Source organism: Balaenoptera musculus, chromosome 4 (assembly GCF_009873245.2).
Source record: "Balaenoptera musculus isolate JJ_BM4_2016_0621 chromosome 4, mBalMus1.pri.v3, whole genome shotgun sequence".
Lineage (NCBI taxonomy): Eukaryota > Metazoa > Chordata > Mammalia > Artiodactyla > Balaenopteridae > Balaenoptera > Balaenoptera musculus.
The window spans coordinates 89,356,853-89,369,749 of NC_045788.1; the positions used below are offsets into that span (position 1 = coordinate 89,356,853).

Genomic DNA, 12,897 nt, shown 5'->3' on the forward strand with positions numbered 1-12,897 from the left:
GTTTCTACACCCATCAAAAGCCACCTGTATCCTTTAAAGTTCAGTTCAAATGTCACCTTGTGGAAACCCACTGAACCCCACTCAATAATTATTGTTCCTTTCTATATATAGCCACAGCATTTCTACTATAACACTTATGTATGCATTTTGCCTAAAGATAAAATAACTTTTTATATATCTTCCTACTATATTATAATTCTCTCTCAGTACATACATTTTGTCTTAGTCTTTATTCCCTAAGTACCATGGAGGTAAGTAAATACTTGTAAAACAACACATTGCTTATTATATGAGATAGTGAAAGGTGGCAAGGAGATCTCCAATACTAACCTGCTCTTTAGTATTATATGGGAGAGGTACAAGCAGGCTGAACTTTCCCTATTTGAGGGGACAGATTGACATTTAGCCTAGGCCCAGTTGAACCACTCAGTAGAGTCTTCTGTGTTACGCTTAGGTTACCTTCTATAAGATGGGAATAATAATAGTATCCACCTCACTGAGTTGTTATGAAGTTTATATAAGTTAATGTTTGTAAAAGCATTTAAAACAATGCCTGGCAAAAGCTAGTGTGAATAAGATAAAAGGTAAGTCTATGTAAGTGCTTCTTAAATGATAAATAAAACATTACTTTGTTGAGAATGGCCCAGGTGTGGCAAGTTATGGTACATCTTTCAATTCTTAGCTATTTAGCCAGGGTGTGGTCCTTAGAGAAATTTTCTAAAATTAGATTTTACCCAGTTTACATCTCTCACTAATCAAAATTGCTAAATTGTCTTGAAACATAAGGGTATCTCATTCACACTAGCTTCCCAAAGTTATGTGAAAAAGACCAATGTCGTGTCTTCAAAATGCAGCAACTGCAGCTGGTTTTTTGTCAACCCATCCCTTACCTCACAAAAAATTCTTCTGGTAGAGAATCCATGCTGCACAATATTCTCTTGCAAGTCTTATTTCAAAGCTTGCAGACTGACTTTTACGACTGCTGTTTAAAGCTGTAAGGAAAATAATACTTTTAGTGGGAAGGTAGAAGGATTCATAATCATTAAAGAAAATTTTGAAACTGCTATAAAACAAAAATCACAGTTTCATCATCCAAACATAAATCACTGCCTATACTTTAATATACTTAATTTTTTCCAAGCATAGGTATATCTTACCAATTTGTAATCATATTGAATAGGGAATACTCTACATTACCTTTTTCACCACTGAACACTATATCAAAAGCATCTTTCATGTTATTTTATACTCCTAGTAAACATTCTCAATGGCTACATAACAATTGGTTGACTGGGGTTTCCTTGCTCATTTCCTTACAGTTGGACATTAAGATTGTTTCCCATTTTTTTCATTATAAATTAGTATTATGATAAACTCTACTGCCTATGAAGGATTTTCTATATTTATGATTAATTCCTTACAGTAAATTATCAGAAATAGAATTCCTAGGTCAAAACACACAAATATTTTAGGCCTCTAGGTGCATATTGCTAAATGGCTTCCCAAATAGTTTGTAGTAATGTATCTCCCAGAGGTATAAGAAGTTTCTCTTTAACACAATCTTGATAGCACTCATTGTTTTCTTTTAGTCTAAAAATAACATTTAGCTACTTTTCCCCAAAATTGTATGATTCTCTATCTCCATTAATAAGAGAGGTGGGATGTAAAGAACTCTTGCATATTTTCTAGTTCAGATATCAATGGATGTTGTGGATATTTCCTGAAGGAAAAAAAAAAATACTGAGGCAAAATAAATGAAAACAAAAGAGGAATAGTGTATTATTAGCATATCTATTTATTTATATTGCTCTCTATTTAACTACCCTAAGACCAATTCTTCTAAAATTAGTCCCATTTGATCTCTTTTGCTGAGAGTTCAAGCCTCCAAACTCCATTGCCCTCTGTTAGGCTGACTTCCCTTTCTGATCCCACTGTACATAAGCCCAGGAAGTATTAGAGTGAAAGCAGGTAAAACTATTGCTTGGTGCTCTGGGGCAAAGAAAGAAATGATGAGAAAAAAGAAAAGAAAGTGGCAGCAATAGCATAAATAAAACAGACCTAGAGTGCCTTGCTGCCAAGCACAAGACTGGATAAAGTTTCTCATTTGTTGCCTCTAGACTGTTTATTTATTTCAGTAACTGGGTAGCCAGTTTCTCTAATAGCATATTAATATACACCCATAAATTAGATTGATAGAGCTTTTGGAGGCCCATTACTAAAAGGCAATTCAGCAGAGGTAATTCTTAAATCAAGAAAATATATTCCACAAGATCATTTGTAAGTCACCTGTTAAGAATTCAGATTGTATTTACTCAAAGGAACATTGTCTTAAATGAGGCCAAGTCTCCCAAAAAGTCAGAAAAAGCCAACAACATATAGAGGGGAAGAAAGAACTGTAGGACCTGAACCATCCTAAGCCTTGAGGGTTGAGAATCCTATCATTGACAAACTTATGGGGAGGGGACAACTCAGTTCCTGGTGTAAGGGCTAAAAGATGTTCTGAGGGGATCATCTGAAAAACAAGTATTCCTAATCATGATACTAGCTATTTTCTGTATTTGACTCACATCAGCTCTCAGTTACACAGAAAGGCTGGAGAAACAAGGGTAATTCTCCAACATTTCAATGTTAGCTGATACTTCTTAATCAAAACACAAGTGCAAAGATTCACACACACAGACTCACACTAAATTCCCTCATTTAAAATGGAGCTTTCTAACACCTCTTAGTTTCTTGCCCATCCTTAATAAAACACTTCTTGCTGTCAGTATGAATATAATTCACCTATTCAGAATCTAGTTCTGTACATTATTTTGTACTTTTAGTCTTATTTTAAAAACTCAGTATACAAAGTCATATGCCTATTAAAATTTGCATTCTCTATTCAAATACTGTTGAAATATACAACCTAGAGCCCATAATGAAGCAGAGAGAGGTTGGACAATCCTTGTTATTCTTTCACACTAAATTAGATCTGCTTCATTTCTTTAATAAAGCTGTACAGAAAAGAACACGGCTTTGAGAATTGTAGGATTGTGATCAAACTTTTTCTTTTATGGTTTCCTTAACCTCCCTGGTTATTTTAATAAAAAGTAACAGGCATTATTTCATAGCCAGAGCATACAAACGTGTGCCTTTTCCAGACAAAACAAAATCCTCTCATTTTCAGAATTTAAAAGCTCAGATATGGATACTTCCCCTTCTAATAAGCTCTCCTTCAGTTAGTAGCTGTTTGCACAGATCACAGTGAGGCTGAAGAGAGAGGAGGAAAATCCTCTGGCAACAAGGCAGAGAGGATGGAAGGCCTCAGCTAAGCTATTCAGTGTTCAGCTTGAAAAAGAAAAAGATATAAAATTAATTAATCAATAAATCAGAAGGTAATTGGATCCTGAATTAAGAGTTAAGAAAGGCTAATGGCTTTCTTTTTCAGCCTGCTTTAAAATACAACCTGATGTGAATCTCTGTGATGAAAGGTTTTCCAGGAGAGGATCATCAATCCCATCATTTCCCAGAAGCTGAGCTGATATGTGTGGCAAGCCCTACAGGCAACAGCGGCAGCAGTAGCACTTTACAGCCTCTGTTGGGAACGAAGGTGTAAGTGCCTAGCAACAGAAAGGAAGTAGCCAGCCTGAAACGTTACCCTGTATTTCTGAAATAATCCGAAGTCCTTACCATTCTAGAAGAGGCTGAAGGAAACCTTTAAAATCAGTGTTAACATGGGAGAAAGGGTGAATCCAGTTTCCCCTGGTGTATTCAATAGACTTTCCCTGTCAGCAGGAAACTTAACATTTACTCTGCCTTCCTGGAATTGAGAAACAGCTCTTCCGCAGGAACTATTCAGGTTCTGGCTGGTTGATCATAGGGCAAGTTAAAGTTCAGTGTCAATTTACAGCACACCTTTATCCACCAACCAAAATGATTTTATCTGCAGGCTGTTTTACTGGTTGAAAAATAAGGTATTGCCATCCATTTCTTGAAACAGTAAAATACCTTTCTTACTGCTCCCTCTATCTGAGCTTCCAGTTACCACTTTTCCTCTTACCTACTGAAATTATAACAAGCTTTTTTTTAATTGTAAAGGCTTTTCTTTCCCTACTTTTAAAGCTGTGCATATTCACATCAAAGTAGGCACAGCTCTTGTTTATAATTTTTCAATCATTCATTTAAACATTTACCGTGTAGCACTCCTGTCACCTCCCTGAACTGTATATTATATAAGTACATTGCCTTTAAATCCACTCAAATGATCATCTGAAGTCACCTGACCAAGTTAGAGGCTCTAATTGGCCAACAAGGTTACATTTCAATGTGTGGGTGATGTTCCATGGTCCCATGAATTTGCTACCCTTGTCAGCTCTGGCACTTACAGATCACACAATGCCAGGTGGGAAAAGTGAAAAATACCAGTGTAAAAAACAGTAAAACTAAAGTTCGCTTTTCTCAATGCTACTAGCTTGAAAACAAAATAAACAAAATAATATACTTGGTATTTTTCAGGACAGGAGTCCAATTATTGAGAACTTTCCTTATGCCAACTAAATCAGGGTTTCTTGGCACTATTGACATTCGGGCTGGATAAATCTTGGTTACGCGAAGTTATCCTATGCATTTTTAGGATGTTTAGCAACATCCCTAGCTATCCAGTAGATGACAGTAGCAACTATCTCCCATCTCTCAGCCCCACTGTGACAACCAAAAATGTCTCCAAACGCTGCCAAATGTCCTCTAGGGGACAAAATTCCCCACAGTTGAGAACTACCTAACTAAATGAACGAGTTAAAATGAAAGGTTAATTAAATGAACATAGATTGTTTTCAGCAATAAAAATAGGACCATCCTGTTATTAAGTATCATGTATTATATAAACACAACAAATCATCTGTCTACGAGAAAGAGAAATGACAAAGTATCTCATTTAGTTTCCATCAATGTCAAAAGTAAGTTGAGAGGATGCATAGAATTGGTAGTTAAGAGCACAGAGACATTGGAGCCAGTCTGCAAGGGTATGTACGTCAGCTTCGACACATACTAGCCATGCAACCTTGTGTGGAATTAACATCTCAGTTTCCTCATCTGAAAAATGGGGATAAAGATGATACATGCTTCACAGGGTTGTCGTGAAGAGTAAACGTTTAAAACATGTAATTGAACAGTACCTGGCACGTAGTAAGGACTATGTAAGTGTTCCTATCATCATCTTCATTTAATTTTGTTTAAATTTGTGGCAAAATTAGTTCACTTTTCTTACAATTCTCTACCTTAGAGAAAAGCTATTGTATGAAAAGGAATGGTAATAATGAGACTTAAGAATTGGGACAAAAAAATTTTTCAAATATATCCCATATGGTACAAATGGCAGCTTAGTTTGCATATGTTCGGCACTTTGCATTTTTCACATCAGCACATATTCATCTGCCATATTCTTTAAACTGCATAATATGCCGTTGTTAAAAATGTATCATTTTACCAGACCACTATTGATAAATACATCGTGTCCAGTTTGTGTGTGTTTTTTTTTTGCTATGATAAACAATGCTGCAATAAACAATCTTGAACACGCAACTTGGTAAAATTTTAAAAGCTATCTTAAAAGCTGAATTTACTATTTCAGCACTGAATTAAATGTACTCCAGAAGTTCATGGGTCTGTTAATAAAGCAAACCCTGATAATGCTAGTTATCGCTTCTGCTAGATTTTACCAAAAGAATTCCAAAACACTCCTTAAAGTTGAGATGTGAGATGTTTTAGCCACATATGAGAAGTACAGTAACCAGTTCAAGGCTGAAAAAAATATGAAGAGGACATTTTCTAGGAATAACTCAAGACATTTTGATGGGAGTTCCTTAAAACCAAACTTTTAACCATTATTGATCTGACTATATCTGCTAGCCAAGCAGCAACAGCCATTCTTGGTGGCTTTGAAAGGAGTAAAGCAGGTTTTCTATGGCTCTAGCACTCTCAAAGTCTATTTCTCACATGTTAGATAGATGCAGGTAAACAAGAAGGGCTAGGGCCATCAGGTTAAACTCAAAGAATAACAGGTTGAGGTTGTACCATTAGTTTATCAGCTGTGTGAAGAATACGCGAAATATACTGATTATTTGATTTTCGAATTTTCCATTAATTTCTTCCATTTTGTATTTGTTTAGGTTCTTGGCAAGGCCTCAAAATGAACATACCCAGGCAAGGGAGGCCAAAACACTATTTTCCCACACGGAAAGAATACATAGTTTGCTTAAGTAAACTCCAGGACTGAGAGACAATGGTTGGAAAATCTTTGCAAAAGTTATCAGAAACCAAAGATATTTTCTGCCCCAAAATATCAGGGTACTCACTGTCCATCTCAGCTCTTGCCATTTAGCAAAGATCATTGTTAGCACTATCTGGCAGTTTATACCAGGAAGCAAGAAACTTGCAATGCATACCCAATGCCCCATATTTATAAATCTGCCAATATAGAGAACATCCTTGCCAAAATTAGCATCTTGTCTGAAGCAGGTATTTGATTCTCTTCAGATCTATTCAGTCACTATTCCTGGACTTACACAAGCAAACCTACAGAATATATACATTAATTTGTTACAAATATATGGAATGTATTGTACCTACAAAAATATGTACAGGTTAGAATTTACCTGAAAAAAAATCCAAATATTAAACTATCCATCAGTTTCAGGTTATTTACAGATAGCACTGCCAAAACCATGCTGTTCAAAAATGTAGCTTGGACTGTTAGAAGGACCATATGTTACCCCTAAGCAAATTCTCCAAAAGTGGAATATTTTCAGCAATTTCAAAATATTATGTTGTCATAAGTTGTTAGACAATAATGAAAAAAAAGGAAACAAGACAGAATGTAAAGACATGTGGAGATGATAATCAAGAATGGAATGGAGAATACAATATGTACTTGACTCTCCCACCACCAATGACCCTACCCAAATCCAACTTGATTCTCTGTCAAAGTTAAAGATTTTGGAGAAGTCCCCAATTTTTTTGGATCACATACTTCTAAAGCAGTAAATTCTGAAGATATATGAATACACTGAAAATATATGAATAGCAATTCATTTATGCTATTCATGCTATTGTAGGTACTACTGTAATATAAAATAAAAAAGAATGAGATTAAAATAAGCAAAAAGAAAAGTTCTAATATCTGTTCCCACACCCTAATAGTCAGTTTCACATATCTCAGGTGTGCATATTCTACTTTGGACACCCCTGTCTCAGAAAATGACTTCACATTTTAATTCAGGAAACAGATATATACCCATTTCATGAACTTGATAATATCTATTTCCTAAAAGACTAGACATTTTTAAATGAGATATGCAAAGGGCCCTGTTCTGCAAAAAGGAGGCTTTCAACAAATACTAGTTATAATTAAAAATGATTACCTTAACTTAAAATAAAAGTATGTCATTTTCATCTTTACTTATCTGTAAAATTAGATTCAGAAACAATGGATAGTACCTTTTTTTTTTTAAAAGGAAAACTTCTGATTTGGGGATATGAAATTAGATGTGAAAATGCGGGATAAAACATTTACCCAAATTATCCAAATCTTGTATTCTTAATCTAGAGTTGAAGTCTGTGAAATGTACATTAAAATAATCAGGAACTGTCTGAAAAATAAGAAAGTTAATTTCATGGTTTGGCAAATTAGCTTAATCATAATACTTGATAGTTGGGAGAGAAAACAGGAAGAAGAATAATTACAAAGGGAGAATAATTTTGGTTTATTTAGGTTTTCTGGCTTTGTGATGAAGGTTAACATTTCTGAAAATTAAGAGTTGACATTAACTGTACAGACTGTTTCCTGGCTCTGTATAAAGGGTAAAATCAATTTAATATTAGTACATATTGAATTGTTTTAACCATAGTGGGGACACAGTATCCAAATGACCCCATACCTAGACCTCTGCCAATTTTCTACCACTGATTTCTTTGCCTTGAATCTTTGGAACCTGGGCCAATGGAATTTCCGTTCTGCTGTTTATGCCTATTGAATAAGCTCTTAGTTTTAGATTTGGCCTCATGCCCTCACTACCATGGAATTCCCAGTGTCAGGAAAATTTTTTTTCTTTTTCTAAATCCCTTGCTACAACCCCAGTGCCTAGTACCTGGCGTACTTTAAGCATGCAATATTAATTTAAAGAATGAAGCCACCCATCCTCCTGCATAGTTCAAGGCCTCTGAAGGTAGAAGTAAAGAGTGAACCTGTATGTAGATTAAGACTTCCTTCTTTGTCGACCTAGAGTCTTCTTTTAGAAGTCAAAAGCAGCCCAGATGCTGCAGCTGAGATGGATCCCTACAGACAACCATGGGGACAAGACAGGTCGCCTGTCCTCCGGCAACTACTTCTCAGTGTTTTTTGTTGGTTCTCCACATCTCTCCAACCTCTAAATACTTAAGTACTTTGGGGTTCAGTCTTTTCTATCCTACTCACCCTATATCATTTAGTCTCCAGGCTTTAAATTTTTATCTCTGGCCTTGACTTCTCCCTTAACTACAAATAATATATTCAACAGCCCACTCAATAGCTCCCAGATGTCTAGTAAACACCTTGTCATAACTGAAATTGAGCTCAAGATATCTCCCCTTCCCCACAAAACAGCTAAAGCAGAGCTACCCAGCCAAGTCATGCCTTGATCAGACTAACTGCACTCAACCCACAGACCAAGAAATAAATGCTCATGGTTTTAACCACTGAGTTTTGAGGTGATTTGTTATGCAGCAAATACTGATCAATACTCCACCCTAACTAAAATTGCAATTCTCCATCCTGACTCTGATATTTCCTATCCCCCTTCCCTGTTTTTTCCTATACTGCACTTATTACTAACATTAATATATTTTACTTATATCTCTCTTTTTTTTTTTTGTGCTATATCTCCCATTAAAATAAAAGCTCTACTTGGGTAGACATATTTTGTCTATTTGATTCACTGTTGTACCCCCAGAACCTAGAAATGTACCTGCCACTCAAGCTAGCATTAAATATATGGTGGGTAAATGAATTAACAATCAGCTCTGTGTTCACACCTCTGATATAATTTCCTTAGTACATTATTCAGTATTCTACAAACTCTGCACATTCATCAAAAATACACTTCATGACAGATACAGTTCATGATACTTACAGTTCATGAATCATACAGTATGATTCATCTAATATGACTTAAACCCTGGTCATGAGACATTAAAAAATTCCATTTTACTATTCAGCATTGAAGATATGCTCTTTTTAAGTTTTTCCAGAAGAAATAAAGGAGCTTCCCAGCCCTTGAGTTGTAAGCTCCTAAGCAAATTTTTTTTAACTCCCTTAAATGTGTTTCCTGAGCTATAAATTAGGAAAAATACCTACATCAAATACAAAGAACAGACAGGAATAAAAATGTACAAAGAAGAGGGATTTCATGCCATTCCTTGATGAAGGAATTGGATACTTAATATTTTGCTTTAAAAAAATATTATGTGTTCCTACAGCATTCTATGTCTCTTGAAAAGCACTTATTCTGGTTTGCTACTTTCCCAACAGACTCTAAGATCTTTGAAAAATAACTAGCATTCAGTGAATATTTGATAAATGAATGAATATTAGCATTTAAAAAATATTTACCAGAATGATTAAAATAATTAAACATTTTTTTAACTACAAAGCAGATGCTCACTTTAGCTACTGTCTTTTAAAATTTTTCTGGCATGAATAATCTTTAATAAAAAATATAGTATGGAAATATACTAAGCCTTCAACTTTTAAAAAATTATAAAAAGAACAAATATATTTATATGGATAAAATTTTTAAAGATAAAAGTAAAATTAGTGATTCTGAAGAAAAAAAAAATTTAATAAAACCAAAGTTGCTTCTTGAAAAGCTGAATAAAACAGACAAACTCCTGGAAAGCCCCACTAAGAAAACAGATAACATTATAATGAAAATGGAAATTCAAATGTGCAAAGAAGAGATTAAGAGAATTATTGTATACTGATGTAACTTTACATCAATAAATTTTCAAATTTAGAGAAATAGTTGGTATGCTAAAATTTTTATTTCCAAAGCTAACACAAGAAAAGACAGAAAAAATTATCAGATCAATAACCATATTACAAATTCAAATATTTTCTAAAGATCTACCACTAAATAAGCTATCAAGCTTGATTTTATAGGCCAGTTGTACATAATCTACAAGGATCAAATGATTCTATTTGATTCTCATTATTCTACAGCACAGAAAAAAAGATGGAAAATTTCCAATTCATTTTTCAAAAGTAACATACAATCCAAATTCCAAGAGAGAATAAAGAAAAATTATTTTAAATTCTCCCAAACATAAATATAAAATCCTGAATAAAATATCTGCAGCATAGCAAATATAAGGTTTGCTACTACTTCTTGTGTGACCTTGGGCAAATTACTTCACCTCTCTCTCAGTTTTTTCCATCTGTAAAATGAAGATCGTAACAGTACCTAAAGCATGACGTTATAAAGATTAAACAGTTAAGTTCTTAGAACAGTGCTTGGCACATGGCAAATGCTCAGTATGTGTTTGCTATTATTATCCTAAAAATAAAATCAGTATAATCCACTGTATTATCATTTTAAAGGGAAAAATAAGATACATAAACATTTAATAATTTTTTTTAGCAGACATTTCGGTAAATCTTTAAATAAAACTGGTATAAAGGGCAATCGCCAAAACATTTTAAAGAATATTTATCTCACGCCAATAGCACAAATTATACTAAGTGTTAAAATACTGGTCATTCCCATTCAATTAAGTAGTAAGACTATGATGTTCAATATCATTATGATTATTTCATACTTTAAAGATTACATTAATAAAGTATGACAACAAATATTGCAAGGGATGAAATTATTATTTGCAGATGATATATAGCTAGAAAATCTAAGAGAGGAAGCAAAACTGAATCAATAAGGAATTTTAGTCAGTAGGCTGGATAAAAGATGTACCAAAAATCAGTTTCTCTTTTAACAGTAGCAATAACAAATAAAAAATTTACAGGAGAAAAAGAGAACCCACTCACAGTAACAAAAATTATATAATACCCAGGAATAAATTTAATGAGAATGGTACAAGACTATATGATAAGCTATATAAAATTTCATTGAACATAAAATACAACCTGAATACTTAATACTGACTACCTCAGCAGTTTCTATATCTTCTCTACCACCCAATCTAGAAACTTGGAATCCCTTCTAGTTTCATCCCTCTCCTCACTCTTCACATTTGAAATCATTCACTAAGTCCTGCCTATTTCACCTCATATATATTTCTCAAATTTGTCATCTTTTTGCTATCTCCACTTCAATTATCTCAGCTATCCTTTGGAAAGATTCCAGTAAATTAAATATTCTCCCTACTTCTGGTCTTATCCTCCTCAGAATCATAGCCTGTCTAGCTACCAGGGTAATCAATCTAAAACACAAACCTAACTAGATTAGGCCCCAGTTTAAAACCAGAGATCACCACTGAATTCAGGATGGAGTCCAAGCTCAAGGTTAATAAAGCCTTCAGTCATTTGGACCCAGCTTCATTTCCTCCTCCTCCTTTCCCCTCTTTTTGGGTCTTAAAACATGGCTCTGTTTCTCATATTAGGATACGCAAGTATCTCCAACAAAAGATGCTTCTCCTTCTCACAGCTACCATAAGTGGTACATCCTACTAAATTTACATCAATTTTTGGTGAAGATTTTTTGAGAAAGACGTTATTGTACATTAAAATAAATACGGAAGAGATGCAAAATTTGTGACTGCTCAAGTTAAAACGCAAGATTTCAAAGAAAGATGGCACTTACAGCAAACAGCCTTGACCCTTTCCCTCAGGACAAAATGGGGATAATCATGATGCATTTGTCATTATTAGTGAAAAATCTGACACTGCCAAACTGCTATCACTGTACTTGCCAAGGAACTAAGATGCAACTAATACCTGCTGAGAACATAACTATGCCAGGCAACTGTTCTAAATTCTTCGTTGGTTAACTCATTTTATAATAACTTGACGTGATTTCATCTCTACTACTCTCACACTTGCTCTCTACTCCAGCCATAGTGGTGTCCTTGCTGTTCCTTACACACATTCTCAGGCTCCCATTTCAAGGCCTTTGCCCTTGATATTCTATCTAGAAATCTTTCCCCTTAGAGAGCATAGGTCTCTTTTTCAACTCCTTGTAGTACTGGTATTTCCTCCAATGTTGTTTTCTCTATCCTGACCTCCCATTTCCCTTCCTTTTAACCATAACTCTAGAAGAATAATTCTCTATTTTTTTTCTCCATCTCGCTTTCTTTACTGTGCTTGTTACTTTTCTTTCCACTATCAGAAGGTAATGGTAGGATTTTTGTTCTATGACAATAGGATTTTTACGTTATTCACTGAATCTAGTGCCTAGACCAGTGCCTAGCACATTCTAGGCTTTAATTATTTACTGAAGGAGCAACTTTATGAAACAGATACTACTGTTAGTCAAGTTTTACTTTATGAAGAGACTGAAGCAGTGAGAATTTGCCAGTGGTCCCACAGTAAAAGGTAGAGCTAGGATTTGTAAGCAGACAGCCTGGCTTCACTCTTTACCACAACTGCATGGTGCCTCTAATCTGAGCGGTGAATTCCATATGTACGACCTACTTAGTACATTTCCTTGATTAGACAGTTCCTTCCCAGCTGGTTCCCTGACTGGCAGGTTTAGCGCACTTTATACAATCAATTGTTTACAGAATGAATAAATGCATAAATACATTAATTACCCAATGATTTACGCCTCAATTATTATTTTAAGCTTTCAGACTTAATTTTTAAATTTTTAATATAAAAATAATTCCTGTCTTTAAAAAGTGACGTAGAATAGACTTTCTTTGAATTGACAA

General features: G+C 34.5%; 1 protein-coding gene across 8 annotated transcripts in view; it reads right to left on the reverse strand.

Annotated features, from left to right (window-relative positions):
• DZIP3 (DAZ interacting zinc finger protein 3) overlaps positions 1-12,897 on the reverse strand; it is a 115,109-nt gene that overhangs the window by 101,537 nt on the left and 675 nt on the right. For 5 of the 8 annotated variants that reach the window (XR_005019704.1, XM_036850589.1, XM_036850583.1 and 2 more), the window contains exon 2: positions 891-992. Coding sequence is in view for 7 of the 8 variants with exons in the window: in XM_036850589.1 (XP_036706484.1) it covers positions 891-922 (32 nt within the window). In the remaining variant the exon portion in view is untranslated. Of the gene's footprint in view, positions 1-890; positions 993-3,448; positions 3,578-3,672; positions 3,752-7,552; positions 7,572-12,897 lie in introns of those variants that run through there. The other 3 variants (XM_036850588.1, XM_036850584.1, XM_036850587.1) reach the window with 3 other exon arrangements.